This window comes from Pelmatolapia mariae, linkage group LG3_W (genome assembly GCF_036321145.2).
Source record: "Pelmatolapia mariae isolate MD_Pm_ZW linkage group LG3_W, Pm_UMD_F_2, whole genome shotgun sequence".
In the NCBI taxonomy this organism is placed as follows: Eukaryota; Metazoa; Chordata; class Actinopteri; order Cichliformes; family Cichlidae; genus Pelmatolapia; species Pelmatolapia mariae.
The window spans coordinates 62276352-62296514 of NC_086229.1; the positions used below are offsets into that span (position 1 = coordinate 62276352).

General features: G+C 41.4%; 1 protein-coding gene across 1 annotated transcript; it reads left to right on the forward strand.

Annotated features, from left to right (window-relative positions):
• Window positions 1–1316: 1316 nt before the first annotated feature.
• LOC134623842 (zinc finger protein 708-like) lies at window positions 1317–11384 on the forward strand. The gene is made up of 2 exons (XM_063468853.2): window positions 1317–1400; window positions 10326–11384. Exons 1-2 carry the CDS (start codon window positions 1317–1319, stop codon window positions 11382–11384), a joined length of 1143 nt encoding a protein of 380 aa, XP_063324923.2.
• The last annotated feature ends 8779 nt before the right edge of the window (window positions 11385–20163 follow it).

A 20163-nucleotide genomic window follows, 5' to 3' on the forward strand; every position in this document is an offset into this window, starting at 1 on the left:
ATATTAGCGCTCCAGGTCGGAAGGAGTCGAGAGCGGGTGAATTTCTACGTCATGTCCTAGTGTTTAAAATGATGGCGGAGACCTCACATATAATGTTTACCTTCACTTTTATTATCTTTCTGCATTTCTTCTCTTTCTGATGTACGTCGACAACAATAACTTGGTTGTCTTATTATTATTTCCCCCCCTTGCTGCGCTCTTTCACGGACGGCGTTACTCTGCTCCGGAGCGTCGGCTGAGTTTGTGATGTTCTTCTCACACCGGTCTGTACCGTCTGTAAGTGACAAGTTTACGAAGTTAATTAAAAAAGTTGATTTAGCATTGACACCGAAACGTATTTAAAACACACACGCGTACCGTGGTCCACTTGCGTGGATTCACCGTTGTCTACATCGGGGTCTAAAAGAACAAGTGCATATTAATAAAGAATATTTATAATAAACCTTGATGATATAATTATCCTATTGTAAAGTGTCCTTGGGTGACTTGAAAGGCGCTTATAAATAAAATTTATTATTATTATTATTATTATTATTATTATTATTATTATTATTATTATTTTATTATTAATTCATCTCTTAAAATAATAAGAAGCGTAATTCATTTCAGCTTCATATAAACTGTATTCTGGAGGAAAAATAAGTGGGGCTCACCTCAAAACACAGCTTGAGGACTGACTGGAGACTTTTAGGGCAGTCTCTTCAGTAAATCTAGCAGCTCCCCAAGATGACGTTTTCATCGAGGCCAAGGAAAAGAGTTTAGGAAAAGGAGACTGGCGCTACTTTTGAAATAACACTCCACGGGGTTACGTTGTGCAGCTGAGTCACGTGACCGCATAGCAACAAATCACAGCGGAGCCGGGTAAAAGGGGGCGGAGCAAAGTGTGTTTGCAGGAGAGGAGTCGAACAGAGAGAGCTGCTTTTTCATGAAACGGGATTAAAGTAGTAAACTTACAGGAACATATACCACTACCAACGTCTGGATCGATATCTGTATCGATCTGCACACCCTTGTCTCTTGGATCCTAGCTGAGATCAGCGTGAACCACGTGGGTCTCTGCTCCCTGATCTGTTTCTTCCAGCTTCATCACGGAGTTTCTCTCGGTTTGTGGGCTCGTCTAAAGGTAAGCATCGAGCTAACTTTAATGTGGGTTCAGTTTATGTTGAGTTTATCTCTGTTGAGAATAATAGATCGCTTGGTATACGCTGGAGTTAGACAGACTGTAGAGTTTGTGATTGCTTGTGACATCATAATATGGCGGTTGCTAGGGGGAAAGAATACATAAAGAAAAATAGTCTTGGAATATGAACAAAAGGATGGGTGCAGGGCAGGAGAACAACCAACCCCCACCCCCAGGACATGAAGCCACAGGTACAAGCCTGGGGGAGCGCAACCCCCGGGTGAGAGTAGTGGAAGTTTGCTGAGAAGGGGGCCAAAGGGCTTTGGAGCGTGATGTCACAGGGGTGGACGTGGAAAGGATTTTGGCCTGATGCGCCATTTTCCGGGGCAAAGCTCAAATGTGGGCTCAAAATGTGGTCATAAATATTTTGTTCTTGTAAATCAGTTTTGTGCTTGTAAATCAGGATTTGTATGTGTAAAAAGAATTTGTGTGTGTGTGACCTCTGTGTAGTGTCATCTCTGGTCTGCATTCACAACAAAAAGGCAATGGTTAGAATGCTCTCTTTTAATGTCTTGGGCAATCAGCACAAGATCTCGCGGGAATCCTCCATCATTCTGAGGATTACCCAGAATCCCTAGTAACCGGAAACACGTAACTTCAGTTAAATCGACTTTAACAGCGAAAACTAAATTGTGTTCTTGTTACTATTGATGCTGCTGAGAAATAAAAATGGTTTTAAGTGGGGTTTTTTTAACACTCTGGGTTTGTTCAAATAAATTCAACATCCCCTAAATTGTTCGTGGCCAAAAGTGTATAGTGGTCCCTCGCTATAACGCGGCGCACCTTCCGCGACACTCACTGTTTCGCTAATTATTTATTTTTTTTTACAGCACATCGTGTTGTGCGTTCTGATTGCTGTAGACCATTGTCAATCAATCTAGTCCAGTGTCTCCTGTACAGGAGCGGTCCCTAATAGGTCCACGGACCGGTACCGGTGTTCTGGGAATCCATCCTACCTGGAAAAACATCCTACCCAATGTTTCTGCGCAAACGCGGCGCATGCGCACAACGCCAACGCCGAATTAACTTCTTTTTCTCTCACCCATCCGGAATACTTCTTAAGGTTATGGTTATGGTTAGGGTTATGGTTAGGGGTAGGGTTAGGTTTAGTCGCAAGTCACCGTCAAATTATGATACGAGTAGGACGTTTTATCAGAGTAGGATGGTTTCTCAGAACACCGGTCCGTGAGTCCTTTGGTACCATTCCGCGAGAGTTGAGGTTCCGGTGTGAAATGTATGGTTGTGGTTGTGTGTCTTATTTTGAAAGAACTATTTACGCGTTACCATAGCGACCAGAGACCATTAAGAAGCAGAGAGGAGGATGTCACTGTGTTGTTGGCGCACAGCTCAAGTCACCTTTATTATTATATTTACAAAATACCACAGTTTCTTTTTTATTATTTTGCTGTATTTATCCGCGATACCTTAAAGGTCGTTCCCTGAAAATATTGTCTGACATTAAAGTGGTCCGTGGTGCAAAAAAGGTTGGGGACCGCTGCTGTACAGTAAAATGCGTTTAGCTTGTCGAATTTACATAAATCTTCGATCGCTAGCAGTGTAACTCTGAAGTGCTGTACTGTATGTTTGTAAGTTTTCTCCCAAACAAACACAACAATGCCGACGAAACGTTTTGCACCTTTTGGTTTCATTCCATAATACTGGACTATGTTTCTACGAAGGTTTGAACTCTAAGAGTGTTTGAACAAAAGAGAAAAGTGTGACAATGTTCATGCCTGTCTGAGAAAAGTGTATAAAGCATGTAGTGAGGGGGTTTTACAGTCTTAACATCTATAATAATTGTAAAAAATAAAGTTGGCTACTTCATGAATTTCACCTACCGCGGGTTATTTTTAGAACCTAACTCCTGCGATAAACGAGGGACCGCTGTATTATTAATAGTAGAGTCTGGGACATCTAATTGATTAACATCAACATTGATTATGCACTGTTATTTTTGTTCAAGGAGAGCAAAAAATATAAAACTCTCTCAGCTTGTTTGTTGCCAAAAATGGCCACTTTTTGTGTATGTTCACAAAATGCTATAAAATGTATATTTCTTAAAATATTTATCTACTTTTACCGACGTGACTCTTTAAAATAGCACCAGTCCTTTTCATCAAAATCAAAATTTTATCTAAATTTTTTACTCTTTATAGCCAGTTAGGTTATATATTACCATTAACTTTTCAGATAAAATGGTGATAAAGTCCTAATGTTTTCATGAAACTTCCTTTTTTTCCCCATCTGAGCATCGGGGAAAAGGCTGTCTTGCAATTGGTGAGGTCACTAGTGTGTGCCCCATTTCTTCCAGGATCACTCTCTTTATAGGTTTTAGTGGACTCCTAGTACTGTGAAGTGGTTTCATGGTACAAAGGCATTGTATTCCAAGATCTAAGAGATTGTAGAAATGAGCAGTGATGCCCTTCCTACCATCTTTCCAGAAAAATAAGTGATCTGGAAGCTGTTAGGCTTACTTACAGCAACAGCACTTTCTGCACCTGCATAAACTCCCGGACACATTTACTAACAGTGTTTGTTGCTGTATGTGCTGCAGCTTTGAATTTTTTTATTAATATATATTTTGTTAATACTTTGGCTATGGTGTCTTTTTATGAAATGTACAAGAGTAAAAGTGTTTTTAGCATGTGCTTCAAAGCTAAGTTTGACTGGGAAACTCAAATCTCAATAGCCAGTATCAACAAAAATTCACTGCAGCCTGTGTAATATTTGATGAGTCATTATTTATTTCAGTTTATCTTGCAAATACATATTTGCGTTGCAATGTCATGCACAAACACACACAAGTATTAGATCCTTAAGATCAAACCTATGCCATTCTTTTGGTCCACCGCAGTGTAGTAGTCAAAAAAAAGAAAAAAGAAAAAAGAGAGGTCAAGCCACAAATGGCCAGGATAGAGCCCAGAGGGGTAATGCGTAAAATGTATAAAAATATTATTGATTACAGGGTAATATATTAATGTTAATATCAACAAACAATGCTGTTGCATTTACACTTAATTTTTTTACTATAACATGGAAACAAGTGAATATTTAATAATAAGTTTAACTGGAATTCTGTACACTGAAAAACAAACAACAACACATAAAAAACACAAACAAACAGCCAGTGCCTTCATCTGTCCATTAAATGTCAAACATCGCATTGACCCGTAGTCCCTGCTCATCAGCACAAGCTTTTAAAAAGAGCTCCATGTCCTCTGCAAACTGAAAAACAAAGAGGAAGAAGTCCCTCTACACAAAAACACTGCAGATGACAAGCCAGGCAAACATCTATTTGAATGCCTCCTCATCATGTGAGCCTTGAAGTTTTTTTTTAAGAAGACTAAGACCACAGTGAGGGCGTTTCATTTTCAAGGACTTTCCACAAGCCACAGTTTCATTTAGCACAGAGGGTAGAACACATGAATGTTCTACTGAAGATTCAGAAAATGGTTTAGATACTTTAGACGACATCGAGAGGGAGATGGGGCTCCTCGGAGAGTTCAGTGGGGAGCAGTCCTGAATGCTGACATGAGAAAAATTGCCTTGCCATATCCCAACGCTGTATGACTGTCATGTTACAGACAGGGCAGTGAAAGTGCACCGGTATATCATTTTGTCTGTAAGAGAGAGAGAAAAAAAGAAAACAAACAACAACATGTAATTTAAATGTAGTTGTATAGAATGCAATCAGTTTATCTAACAATCGGATTGTACATATTAACAAAAATATCCAAGCCATCCTCAATAATGAAAGCAAAATGGTATGGATCACAAGAGCTGTCAGGAAATGTGGTGAACAGGAAAAAAATTTTTTTTTAATGAAAACACACTTTTTTTCTCTCGCTGATGAATGCACTGAACTGTACAATGTGAAAAGCAACTTTTAAGTCAACAAAGAGACTGCAGAAGTGCTGAAAAGAAGAGCATATTTATAACTTTAACTACGAGGTATATTTAATATCAACATACCTTTGAAAGGCAATGCATTTTTAATGTGTCCATTTATATGCTCCTCAATCTTTGCCTTGACAGTAGGGCTGAAAGTAGGGCACAGAGGGCAGTGAAAGAGTCTTCTGCAACATGTTGTGCATTCCTACAATTCTGGATTGGAGGCAGAATTCCAATTTGATATGAGCATCTAAAACAGAGAGAAAAACAGATAAACACCATATACACATTTAAGTTCAGGTTTTAGCAGAAATAACACATTACAGTTAGCATGTAAGAGATTTGGTGAGAAAATTCTTTACAAAAGCATAATTTACAAAACACTTTTATTTGTGGCATACATATAACAGACAGTTTAACAAAGGCTAATTAAAGTCTGGGCAATAAAAAAGCAGAACAGAATGGAATAGAGAATATTAGTATTTATACATATATAAACCTCTTTGTGACGACCTTGTTACAATGTTTTTGCAGGTGGAATGAAAGACATGAATAAAGTGCAATATGCAGTAAATGGAACAATGTGCATTGATGTTACAGATAGTGAAAAGTAGTTCAATAACAAGCAAAAAATAAATACGTTTGAAACTGGCCGCTAAATGCTAACCAGAGGTGTCAAAAGTACACACACTCCTTACTAAAGTTTAGATACTTCGGAGGTATGACCGTTGTTGTAACGCTAACGAAGTGCCAAAGTAATCAGTGTAAGCAAACTAGATGATTCCTAAAATTATATAATTATTAACGGCAAAAAAAAAAATTATACATGAAAGACTCTGTCCCAACCTTTAGGATCCACTTGCAAGATTTCCACAGTCGATGACCCACGCAGGAACGTATTTCTGCCTACTGTGGAGGTCACGTGTTTCCGGTTACTGTGGAGCTCCACAGTGGCTGCAGCCAGACCCTTCTCTTTTCCGGGGCAAAGCTCAAATATGGGCTCAAAATGTGGTCATAAATATTTTGTTCTTGTAAATCAGTTTTGTGCTTGTAAATCAGGATTTGTATGTGTAAAAAGAATTTGTGTGTGTGTGACCTCTGTGTAGTGTCATCTCTGGTCTGCATTCATAACAAAAAGGCAATGGTTAGAATGCTCTCTTTTAATGTCTTGGGCAATCAGCACAAGATCTCGCGGGAATCCTCCATCATTCTGAGGATTACCCAGAATCCCTTGAACTTTGTGAATGTTGCAGGGTGACTTTTACAACAGTAGGTGGCGCCAATGTCCCATTTAGCGGGATTTAACTTTGACTCTATTTAACTATGTTACATGTGCGTAAAAAAGATTTGTGTGTGGACTATGAAATACGGCAGTGGAGTAAAGACCCAGAGTACTTACCGCAACTGTTCTACCCCGATATCTTCACTATCTTGTTAATCCTAACCCTCACGTTCGGATTTTGGAGTGTAACGTTGTTAAGCAGTCTGGATTTGTTTGATTCATTTCATAGGCAGGCTTCCCTACAGTTGTGCAAAAGAGTTAGCAAATCGTTACATAGCACGTATGTCTGCACAGTCACTCAATTCTATGTTTGTTTGCAATTTCTATAACCTCCAAGAGCCCCAACAATAATATTATTAAGCTATAAAGAGTGATATGAACATATATAGAACTTACCGGAGTGAAAATGTCTGGAGCACACCAACAGATATCTGGAGATGGAAGCGAACTGGATATCAAGCCATCTCATGGTTGCTATCCAGGCTGGACGCCTTCGTTTTTTAAGGTCCACCATATAAGCTCCCTCATGATGCTTCCAGGTTGGGAAAGAATAAAAAGACAAACCCTTTTTAAGCTTATTCCACAGCCGACAACACAGCAAGTATGAACCATGGCTGTTGTGTGTGCCTTCACTCTTTTTTGCTTGCGCTTTGTTTGGACCCGGAAAATGGCGCATCAGGCCAAAATCCTTTCCACGCCCACCCCCGTGACATTACGTTCCAAAGCCCTATGGCGGTGACAACTCCTCCACAGTAGCAGGTAGGATTTTTCTTTTTTGAAGACGGCTTTTACCTTTCAATACGGATGGTCTGTTTATGTTTTGATCAAGAGCCTTTTTTTGGGCAGCTAAAGAAGAGAAGTCCATCTTATGGCCAACCTCTGGCTGTATCTTGGTCATACTACCCAGCAAAACCCAGTATGCAGGTTCATCTGTAACAGTCCTTGTGCCACAGATCTGCACAGTTGCTTCTACAATAAACAGAAGAGCAGTGACATGACTGCAGGTCTCCTCGACTCCGGCCACACAGGTGCAGTGGGCGGCTTCAATCTTCCCTGTGATGCTCACAGTGACCCATTTGTGTAAAACTTTGTTACATTTATCATAAATTTAACAAAGTGTTTAGAAAGGTAGCACATACATGTAATTTTTCATTTTTTTATGCACCCATCTATAGAACGCTGCGTGTTATATTCTAAATTTGCCTGTTCTCTCCCAGAAACCTGCCTGCAAAAAATGAACCTAAAGTATGTAATGCAAGGATGTAATCACTTTTAAGTGAAGTGACAATAATGAATCACTTAATATGATAAGTGATGTGTAATTAGAATTATTCATAATAAATATGAAGAAATTATTGCAATTTCTTTAACCATAAAGAATAACTAAATCCTTCAGGACAAGGTCACATCAATGCACTGAACTAATTCGCACCAGAGGTACACTTCAACTGTGAGAGACAGAATGTGAAAAAAAAATCCATGAATTCACATGGTAGGATTTGTAAAGAATTTATTCGTAAATCAGGGTGGCAAATAAGTATTTGGTCAATAACAAAAATACAACTCAATACTTTGTAACATAACCTTTGTTGGCAATAACAGAGGTCAAACGTTTACTATAGGTCTTTACCAGGTTTGCACACACAGTAGCTGGTATTTTGGCCCATTCCTCCATGCAGATCTTCTCGAGAGCAGTGATGTTTTGGGGCTGTCGCCGAGCAACACGGACTTTCAACTCCCGCCACAGATTTTCTATGGGGTTGAGGTCTGGAGACTGGCTAGGCCACTCCAGGACTGTCAAATGCTTCTTACGGAGCCACTCCTTTGTTGCCCGGGCGGTGTGTTTTGGATCATTGTCATGTTGGAAGACCCAGCCGCGTTTCATCTTCAAAGTTCTCACTGATGGAAGGAGGTTTTGGCTCAAAATCTCACGATACATGGCCCCATTCATTCTGTCCTTAACACGGATCAGTCGTCCTGTCCCCTTGGCAGAAAAACAGCCCCATAGCATGATGTTTCCACCCCCATGCTTCACAGTAGGTATGGTGTTCTTGGGATGCAACTCAGTATTCTTCGTCCTCCAAACACGACGGGTTGAGTTTATACCAAAAAGTTCTACTTTGGTTTCATCTGACCACATGACATTCTCCCAATCCTCTGCTGTATCATCCATGTGCTCTCTGCCAAACTTCAGACGGGCCTGGACATGCACTGGCTTCAGCAGCGGAACACGTCTGGCACTGCGGGATTTGATTCCCTGCCGTTTTAGTGTGTTACTGATGGTGACCTTTGTTACTTTGGTCCCAGCTCTCTGCAGGTCATTCACCAGGTCCCCCCGTGTGGTTCTGGGATCTTTGCTCACCGTTCTCATGATCATTTTGACCCCACGGGATGAGATCTTGCGTGGAGCCCCAGATCGTGGGAGATTATCAGTGGTCTTGTATGTCTTCCATTTTCTGATGATTGCTCCCACAGTTGATTTTTTCACACCAAGCTGCTTGCCTATTGTAGATTCACTCTTCCCAGCCTGGTGCAGGTCTACAATACTTTTCCTGGTGTCCTTCGAGAGCTCTTTGGTCTTGGCCAAGGCGGAGTTTGGAGTCTGACTGTTTGAGGCTGTGGACAGGTGTCTTTTATACAGATGATGAGTTCAAACAGGTGCCATTCATACAGGTAACGAGTGGGGGACAGAAAAGCGCCTTACAGAAGACGTTACAGGTCTGTGAGAGCCAGAGATTTTCCATGTTTGAGGTGACCAAATACTTATTTGCCACCCTGATTTACGGATAAATTCTTTACAAATCCTACCATGTGAATTCATGGATTTTTCTTTCACATTCTGTCTCTCACAGTTGACGTGTACCTCTGGTGCGAATTACTGACCTCTGTCATCATTTTAAGTGGGGGAACTTGCACAATCGGTAGCTGACTAAATACTTTTTTGCCCCACTGTATATACAGGGTGTAGCATCCACTGGGTAAAAGCAGTGATGTGCAGGTGGGTCAGTGCGCTTTTTCCCTTTCAGGTTCTTGTGGCAACTGATGACTTTCTTGTAGCTGCTTCTCAGGTTCCACATTGAAGTTTCATAGGTATTGTTGTTACTGAGGAGTTTAGTCATGTTTATTTGCTCTGCTTTTTTGTTATCAGGGATAAAATGCATATACTTTTTTATGTCCCGGTTGAGCAACAGGAGAAGAGTCTGCTGGAGCAGCAGAGGAACAAGTTCAGTCATTTGGACTCAGCTCAGCCACTATAGAGGAAAAAATGACTTCAACACAAAAGGTGAGAAAAATATCCCTGTTATTGAAACTGTGTGCTCAGCTGGTTGGTTTTTAAAAACATGTTAACAGCAGCTTTATCTTTTCCATCCCGGGCTCCTCCATATACACAGAATCTACATTCACAAACAAAAACACTCAGATGTTACAAAAAGATGCACACATTGAAACAACAATATCAAAAATTGAACTCACAATTTTTTAAGAGTAAAATATTTTCTCCACATATCAATATTTCTTTAATATGTATTTTTCATTACGACTGTCATTGTAGCACATCATTGAAATGTGATGCTATCAACAGAAGGTGGTGGAAACACACCAACAATGTTTTTGTTGACATGTTTGATTCCACTAATGGAGGGAGTTTCAGTTTGTTCCACGACTGCATTTCACTCACTGCATCTGTTTGTATCTTTGTCACTGCAGGACCAACATGGAGCGAGAAGTCAGCGCTCTCAGGAGGCCGACAAACCTCACAGAAGAAAGGGAGAGAAAAGCTACAGCTGTGATGAGTGTGGGAAGGATTTTACCCGGACTGGACACTTAAAAAGACACCAACTCATCCACAGTGGATTCAAACCTTACAGCTGTGACTTGTGTGGAAAGCCTTTTACCCGGGCTGGAGACTTAAAAAGACACCAACTCATCCACAGTGGACTTAAACCTTACAGCTGTGACTTGTGTGGAAAGTCTTTTACCGAGTCTGGGCTCTTAAAAAGACACCAACTCATCCACAGTGGATTCAAACCTTACAGCTGTGACTTGTGTGGAAAGCCTTTTACCCGGGCTGGAGACTTAAAAAGACACCAACTCATCCACAGTGGACTTAAACCTTACAACTGTGACTTGTGTGGAAAGCCTTTTACCCGGGCTGGACACTTACAAAGACACCAACTCATCCACAGTGGACTTAAACCTTACAACTGTGACTTGTGTGGAAAGTCTTTTACCGAGTCTGGGCACTTAAAGAAACACCAACTCATCCACAGTGGAATTAAATCGTACAGCTGTGACTTGTGTGGAAAGTCTTTTACCCTGGCTGGAGGCTTAAACGCACATCGGCTCATCCACAGTGGACTTAAACCTTACAACTGTGACTTGTGTGGAAAGTCTTTTATCGAGTCTGGGCACTTAAAAAGACACCAACTCATCCACAGTGGATTCAAACCTTACAGCTGTGACTTGTGTGGAAAGTCTTTTACCGAGTCTGGGCACTTAAAAAGACACCAACTCATCCACAGTGGATTCAAACCTTACAACTGTGACTTGTGTGGAAAGCCTTTTACCCGGGTTGGACACTTAAAAAGACACCAACTCATCCACAGTGGACTTAAACCTTACAACTGTGACTTGTGTGGAAAGTCTTTTACCGAGGCTGGAGGCTTAAAGAAACACCAACTCATCCACAGTGGACTTAAATCGTACAGCTGTGACTTGTGTGGAAAGCCTTTTACCCGGGTTGGAGACTTAAAAAGACACCAACTCATCCACAGTGGATTCAAACCTTACAACTGTGACTTGTGTGGAAAGCCTTTTACCCGGGCTGGAGACTTAAAAAGACACCAACTCATCCACAGTGGATTCAAACCTTACAGCTGTGACTTGTGTGGAAAGTCTTTTACCGAGTCTGGGCACTTAAAAAGACACCAACTCATCCACAGTGGAATTAAATCTTACAACTGTGAATTGTGTGGAAAGTCTTTTACATATCGTGAGAGCTTAAAAAAACACCAACTCATCCATGTGTAGTTACAGCACACTACTGTGACTTGTGTGGTAAAGCTTTTGCTCAAACTCGAAACTTACAGAAGCATCTAGTTACCCATTCTGGAATTAAGGCGTACAGCTGCAACCTTTGTGGAAAAAGGTTTCAGTGAAAAACAGTACCGAAATATTTACCTACGGATTCACACTGGAAATGATGTTTACTGCTGTGATCAGTGTGGGAAACTGTTTGCAACAGATGCACAGTTACATTTGTATGGTCTTTGAGGAGAGACTTTACAGAGTCGTTTTCGCCCAGTAAGCTGAGTGTTATAATGTAAACAGTAAAATGTAATTGGATGTTGGCAGAGATGCTCTTTACTTCTGGCGACATTCAGGATAAAAATAAAAAAGCAGAGTGACACAGATGGATCCATTTCTCAACCCTGTCGTCACTGTGGTGGTGGGAAAGAGTTTCTCTTTGACCTTTGTGAAACAACCTCCAATCATCAACGGGACCTAAAACCACATCAACGTAGACACACTGGAGACAAAATGAACTACTGCAAAGAGTGTGGGAGAGACTTCCACACACCAAGTTCCTTTCAAAATACATGAACTCTTCCACAGTGGGGTCAAAAAGCACATCTGTGACCAGTGTGGGTGATCCTTCACCACTGGACATGAGCTCAATGAAAAAGCATAAGCGAATCCACACAGGAGAGACACCATACAAGTGCAGACACTGTGACAAAAGCTTCTCACAGTCAGGTCATCATAACAAACATGAACGTACACACATGGAAGGAAACTACAGCTTTGACCAGTGTGACAAGAGCTTCAGGAATCTCAGTTCATACTCCGAACACAAACGATCCCACGCTGTAAATAAACTGTTTCACTGTTACCAATGTGCCAAAACATTCACTTCATTATCTGCTCTGTGCAAACATCAGCCTGATCATGCAGGACTGAAATCACTGGATCACAATGAATCTGAAGAGAGAGAAAGATCCTCTTCTGGTTTCAGGGTCAGACTTAAAAACCTTGAGATCAGGCTCCACAGAGTTCAGATGGAATCTCCTGTAAAGAGTGTCAGCTGATGTCACACTTGGATCTGATGAGGTAGCTCTGATTTCTGGAGCTGCAGTGAATAATCCTGAATGTTACATTTAGGAAGCTGCATGCATAGATATGTATATCAAGTTTATGTTTTTTCCTTTGAGGGATTTTAATTCTCTAAAAAATTATCCCTGTTACATTTTAATCTGTGTTCCTTTAGGACACAGTAGTGTTTAGTAGTTGTACCTGTTACTGTATTATTAAAGTTCTTTGTTTTAGCTCTTTGTTTAACCAAACTGGTATTCTATCAAAAATCACATATGGATATGTAAATCATTTCTTTTACTTGAACTTTTTTAGCTTTTCCAAAATGAACTTATTTTTTATGTATTCATTGCATGTTTCACCTCAGTTAAATTTCAATTCTTCATTCATATTTAATATTTTTCTGTGGCAAAATCTTCTCTTGAACCCTTTTCTCCCAAAACTGCAAATAATTTCACAGCAGTTGCTCTTAAAACTTACAAAATGAACTAAATCTGTCCCCCAGCTTCGAAACAAAACCTGCTGTGACTTTATGTCCAGAAAAACGAAACTCAAGCTAAACTGGTTTTGGGCTGTACTTCCATGTAATACCTTTTTTGTTTTTTTACCAGAAGATGGAGCATTGAGGCTGTGTAACCTTAATTTAATTAGGCAAAGACCACAATTTTATTCACAGTGGCAGCAAAGAAATGATAAAAGTTAAAAACAGCAGCACACATCAGGACCATTTTAAAGATCACATGTGACTAATTTTAGTTAATTCAAATCCTATTAATCATGTATTTATGGCTCCTCCTTTCACTTTAGTGTATTTACTGTATCCTTGAAGTCCACGTTGTTTTTTAATGAATTCATTTTGATCCACATGTTCTGCAGCTGTTTTCCTGTTGATCTGAAGTTTGTATTATGAAATCCGGATAATTTTAAAGCGTTAGTTATATTTAAGATAAGACAAGATGACCTTTATTAGTCCCACAGGTGGGAAATTTGTTTTGTTACAGCAAAAGTGCAAAGTTATGTAGCAGAAATGAGAAAACACTGGAATGCAATAAAATACAATAAGATAAAATAAAATACTATATACAATAGAATAAAATAGAATAGAATAATATATACAATAGAATAAAATAGAAATACAAATACTATATACAACTGAGTAGGAAAATACAAAAACACAACTTCGTCAGAAGAATTGCACATATAGCAGTCTTATTGCACATGTGTGGGTTTGTGTGTTTGATCAGCTGCAAAAGTCTTTATTGTAGAGTCTGACAGCAGTGGGGAGGAAAGACCTGCGAAATCTCTCCGTCCCACACCGTGGGTGCCGCAGTCTCCCACTGAAGGAGCTGCTCAGTGCTGTCACAGTCTCATGCATGGGGTGGGAGATGTTGTCCAACAGGGATGACAGCTTAGCCGCCCTTCTCCTGTCACTCACCACCTCCACTGGGTCCAGAGGGCCTCCCAGAACAGAGCTGGCCCTTCGGATCAGCCTGTTCAGTCTCTTCCTGTCCCCAGCAGAGATGCTGCCTCCCCAGCAGACCACACCATAAAAGATGGCTGAGGCCACCACAGAGTCATAGAAGGTCTTCAGGAGTGGGCCCTCCACTCCAAACGACCTGAGTCTCCGCAGCAGGTACAGCCTGCTCTGCCCTTTCCTGTAGAGGGCGTCTGAGTTATGAGTCCAGTCCAGTTTGTTGTTCAGATGAACACCAAGGTACCTGTAGCTGTCCACAGCCTCGATGTCCATACCTTGGATGTTCAGTGGTTGCAGTGGAGGATGTTTGTGCCTGCGGAAGTCTACCACCAGCTCCTTGGTTTTACTGGCATTGATCTGGAGGTAGTTCAGCTGGCACCAGTCCACAAAGTCCTGAGTCAGTCCTCTGTACTCCTTGTCGTCCCCATCAGTGATGAGGCCGACTATTGCAGAGTCATCAGAGAACTTCTGCAGGAAGCACTGGGTGGAGTTATGGGAGAAGTCTGCAGTGTAGATGGTGAAGAGGAACGGAGCCAGAACCGTTCCCTGTGGGGCCCCCGTACTGCAGATGACCCTGTCCGACACACAGCCCTGAGTCCTCACATACTGTGGTCGGTCGGTGAGGTAGTCCAAAATCCAGGTAGTGAGGTGATGGTACACTCCTGAGTTCTCCAGCTTGTCCTTCAGAACCGAGGGAAGAATAGTGTTGAAGGCACTGGAGAAATCAAAGAACATGATTCTCACAGTGCTCCCAGCGGTCTCCAGGTGAGCGAGGGAACGATGTAGGAGGTGAATGACGGCATCATCCGCTCCAATGCCAGGCTGGTAGGCAAACTGAAGTGGGTCCAGTGATGAGCTCACAAGGCGCCGAAGCTGAGCCAGGACCAACCGCTCCAGGGTCTTCATCAGGTGGGATGTCAGAGCCACCGGCCTGTAGCTGTTGAGGTCCTTGGGGCGTGAAGTCTTTGGCACTGGAACAACACAGGAGGTTTTCCAGAGCTGTGGGACTCTCCCCAGCCTCAGGCTCAGGTTGAAGAGGTGCTCCATCACCCCACACAGTTGGTCCGCGCAGGACCTGACGACCCTCGAGCTGATGCCATCTGGGCCCGCTGCCTTCTTGCCATTAATCCTCCTCAGTTCTCTCCGAACCTGGGTGGTTGAGAGAGACAGGCTGGGGCCTTGTGTTGAGTGTGTATTGGATGCTGTTGTTGGGGGTGGGGAGGAGTGAGCAGGGTGAATAGAGGAGGTGTGAAGTGTCTGAGGTGTCAGAGGTGGAACAGCAGCAGTGGGGGTGGGTGAGTCTGCAGCCGATGTTGGAGACTGCCTCATGGCTGAATCAAATCTGTTGAAGAAATGATTCAGTTCATTTGCCCATCTCACATCCCTCCCAGGCAGAGAGTTCTGATGTTTGTGGCCTGAGATGGTTCTGAGGCCTCTCCAGACTTCACCAACGTTATTTTGCTGAAGCTGGTTCTCCATCTTCTGCCTGTAGCTGTCCTTCCCAGTCCCTATTAGTCCCCTCAGCTCTCTCTGCACCCTTTTCAACTCCGCTTTGTCTCTGGATTTGAAGGCCCTCCTCTTCTGCTTGAGGACAGCTTTAATTTCTGGGGTAATCCAAGGTTTGTTGTTGGAGAAACACCATACAGTCCTGGTAGGTACGGTGTTATCCACACAGAAATTAATATAGTCAGTAATGCATGTAGTAAGGCTGTCGATGTCCTCTCCGTGGTCGTCACAAATCACCTCCCACACAGTGGACTCAAAACAATCCTTAAGAGCCTCCTCGCTCTCCTCTGACCATCTCTGTACTGTGCAGGAGTATTTGGGTACCATTTGGGAGCTAGGCATGTGGATCCACACATAGATAAAACAGCAGCTATCGCATCCTGCCTGTGTCCCAATGCAAAAAAGAACATCCTGACAATAATGAATTACAATATTCCCGACTACAACTAATAAATACCTGAACGAGTTTTTCAGCATCACTCTGAGACAGGATATTCAACCCATTCTCACTCCCGACGCGTAAAATGCTGACGATTTGTCACGTCCCTTAACTTCTCATGCTGACGCTAAAGGTACCCTTCCACGTTTTTATGCGACGCTGTGGGTTGTCAATTCATTCCAATATGAGCGATCAGAGACGCTTCGAGCAGAGGCTCCAGCCATCCATTTACTCCAATAATAACCCCGTCACGGCGAAACGTGACGCCTTGAAGTACAATCTAACTGGAGAACCGGGGACCCTCTCCGCGAACGGGTTTTTTTCTCCCTAATTTAATGCTTTCTTTTAATGACATCGTTAACATTTCTCAACAAAAGCACATGAAAGTCACACTGATAATTCAACAATAAAATCGCTTCATTTTACAAAGTGATTCACGATCTGAAAGTGCGCAGATTTAACGTACATAATCCTTTGTTGGGTTTATTATTTTTATTTCACACGTAAAACACATTTATAGATTTATTCACCATTCCTGTTAGTTTTGGATGCGCTCGGCTCCAACCAATCAGACGCAACCGGTGTAAGCAAAGGATGATGGGAGAACGGAGAGACCCGTTAAGAATAAGAAAAGGAGGCGGAGTTGATTGATTCGAATGTAGGTATGTAACAAATATATGACTACAAAGTAGTCATATATTTAGAGTAGTGATGGGTAGATGAGGCCTCGTGAAGCGTTTCAGCACATTCCCCAAACTGTATCGATACTGTGTCGACACAGTGTTGCTGTTTTGCTCCATACTGACACCTGCTGGACCTTAAATATCATTGCAGGGAACTTACTTGAGACTCACAACAGACACTGATTCAATGACATAGTCATACGTGTATACACTGTAAGGTATTGTACTTTCCATGGAATCATTTTATATGTTTTACATTGCAAATATTGTAGACATCTTTAAAATATATTGTGAATGACATAAAGTAAAAATCAAAATGAAAGTATTGTGAATATAATATTACCCATTTAAATGTAATTGATTCAGAGTTTATTATAAATTTCTATTCAGAAAAATAAGTTTATCCAATGTTTTTGCATTCAGTCTATTGCGGGGGGGTTTTTCACACCATTTCCCCAGCTTTGGAAAACTCACAGGGCACAGATGAAGCTGGGGTACACAAAAACTGTAAAGTCAGGTGGAAAAGGTTCTGATAAGATGTCTTCCTCATCCCCCAGTACCTTAAAGGATCCTCTAATCTTGGAATGTTTCTCTCCGACACTCTCCACAATACTAAGGGGTTGGCAGTCCTTTATAATAAACTTCAGGACTGCCTGGTCCAGAACAGTCTTCCTAGATGCTTGATTTCAAAATAATAAAACACATATTAATAAAAAAAAAAGTGTTGATAAAGCTGTTCAGTGTCAATATAGGCCTACCTGTGTTCATTCTCAGTGTGTTTGTCTCCTCATTTTCATGTTTGGCTCTGTAATGCCTGTGTAACACTGAGGAGGTGCTTTTGTTTGTAAGAAAGCTCCGCAGAACAGATGCGACATTTATCCTGCATAAAATGAAATAAATAATTTACACTGCAAGTCACATTGCTGTTTTTCCTATTCTGATAGATTACACTGAAACAAAGACAGACAAACTATTTGCAGTTAAAAGATCAAAATGATCCCACACAGCAGAAACATTTCCATTTTGTTATGGAAAGATGTGTATTTTTATTTATCTTTGCGAGAGTCAATTTGTGGGGTTTTTTTGGTGGCGACTCGTTCCGTTGACAGATGCGGATGCGGTACTATGGGCTCAAATGAGCCCATACGGTACCTTTTAAACACAGTACCTTTTAAACACAGGCGCGTTGGTAATGAGCGATACAGCAACTGTATCGATCACGTGACCTTTTCTTAAAGCGACGCACGCACCGATACAGGCATCGCTAGGTGAGCTTGATACATGCGCCGGTGCGTCAGTGTTGCTGGACCCATCACTAATTTAGAGTAATAGCTTGATGTGTGTTTCAAAGGGTTTTTTTTCATAAGAGCTTCAAACAAACAGAGGTGACTGATCTCGGAAACGATTTAATGCATTTAAAAATGGCTACAGCTACCGTCAGCATGCTTGCTAGGTAGAGTACGGTAACGACTACACGTGGCTAGTGCAGCATTAGCCATTTAATCCAACGATGATCATTAAATCTATTATAAACATTTAAGGACTTGTGTGTTGCAAAATAGCCTCACATGGTGTGTAAAGCAGTTTTTGTGCTAATAGTTCTGCTAGCTCTTTACAAACCTATGATGCTAACGTTAATTGCTAACGTTAACCGGAGCGCCAAGCTTCAAGCTGCTGACGAACTCTATCAAGACATGCAGGTAACCTTCTTTTTTGTAAATATGATGTAGTGGAAACAAGTGTTAAAGAGGGGACACACTTGTCTAATTTGTTGTACGTAGTAAACGTTATATTATTTGATATATTTTTTATAAATTTTATATATGTGTATATATGTTTCAGTAAGTAAATATTCTTCAATCTTTTTCCCCCCCCATTTTCCGCAGATCAGCATCAATGTCAACGTGAAGAACCGAGTTATGTTGCCAGTGTCAACCCAACAAAAGGCACTTTCACAATATATAAAAGAAGGTATTCCTTTTTTAAAGTTTACTTTTATATTTGTTATAGTTGAGTTAGGCAGGGCTTTTGTGCAGTCCTAAGAAACATACTGCCTAGAGTGTTTTTCACTTTGTGGAAGAGTTTCTTTTTTTTTTTTTTCTGTTAGTGTATGGAACTGAGGTGCTTCCTTGGGTGCTGCTTCAGTTGTTGGAGGATGGAGAAGAGGACGCAGCCATGACTTGTGAGACGGCGTCTGAGTCAGCTACTACTCACTGGGCGATCAGAAACATGATGTCCTTGCAAAAGCGGAAAGAGACCAGGCCTTGTCTTATAGACAATATGTTAGCTACTCTGGATCCACAGTCACACCGTGTGTGTCAGTGTGGCAAACAAGTAGTTGTGAGGTGTCTGGACTACCTGCCTCTTCCATTCCTTTGTGCTGACTGTGATATTGCAGTTCACACACGCTTTGTCCTGCACAACAGAGAGGCAGTAACAGGAGGGTTTTTGCAGCCTTCATAAGTCTTATGCATTTCTTGCTATGTACTATGAGTGGTTGCTGTTATTGTATTTTTATTGTGTATCAGTCAATTTCCAATTCTTTTTATATATATTGTGTGTTTTAATGTTAGTTCGGCTGTTGCCTGTGCAAAGGCCAGACCATGTGTGTGACTGCCCAGCAGGTAACGTTGAGGTTTCACCCGGCGCAGTTGTGGCTCTTGTAACCATAAATGGTTGCCCTTTTGTCACACAGTACATACACAATAGATGTGTTTGCAGGTTTTAGTGCAAATTGTACATTGCAATCATCATCATCATCGTTTATTTATATAGCACTTTAAAAACACATAAGGCTGACCAAAGTGCTGAACAATAGAAACATAATAGATACATCTATAAGAATTGCTATCTTGTTTTGAATTACCCTCGGCCCGCAGTATATGTGGGCACCTGTCAAAGGTCATTTGGATTTACCAGACCGCTTTGAAAACAACATGAAATCTTCACAACATGAAAAAAATGAATGCTTTGACCCATGACTGAGTTTATCCTTATCCTTCCTAAAGGCTGTTATAACCTTGCACTGCCAGTGGTGAGCTGCACCAGCTGTGACCTAATGTGGTCCCCCTCAGTTAAGGACATCCTGGGTAGTGGATATTGGCCTGGCACTTTAAATTTCTGCACCCTGTTTTCAATGGATGTCTTTCTATGACATTAAGAAGGCTGGACCAGGGATGTCACTTAAGGCATTTGTCAAAATGCTGGATGAAAGAACAGCCCATTTTGGAAGGGTGAGTTTCTAAATTTGCCAAGTTTAAGGAAATTGTGCAAATCAATGTTTATGATGACTGTCCTTGAATATTCTGTTGTTTGTCCTCTACTTAAAAGACTGGCCGAATATCAGCTGATGCCTTCAGTAAAAGCTTCGTGGAGTGGAGTGCTGTAAAGTTTGAGGTGGACAGGATGTGCAAGGAGCCATGCTTTAGCTGCCCTGCCTGCACTCCAGACGTGCTTGCTGTCTCAGTTGATGGAAACCGTAATCTTTATCGCTTTCAATCAAATACAAGGTACGTTATGCATTGTGTACATAAATCAAATATGGCTTTGAAGAAAAAAGTATTTTAATGTTTCTTTTCAAACAACTGTCACTGTGTCCGTTCAGCACTTCAGAGC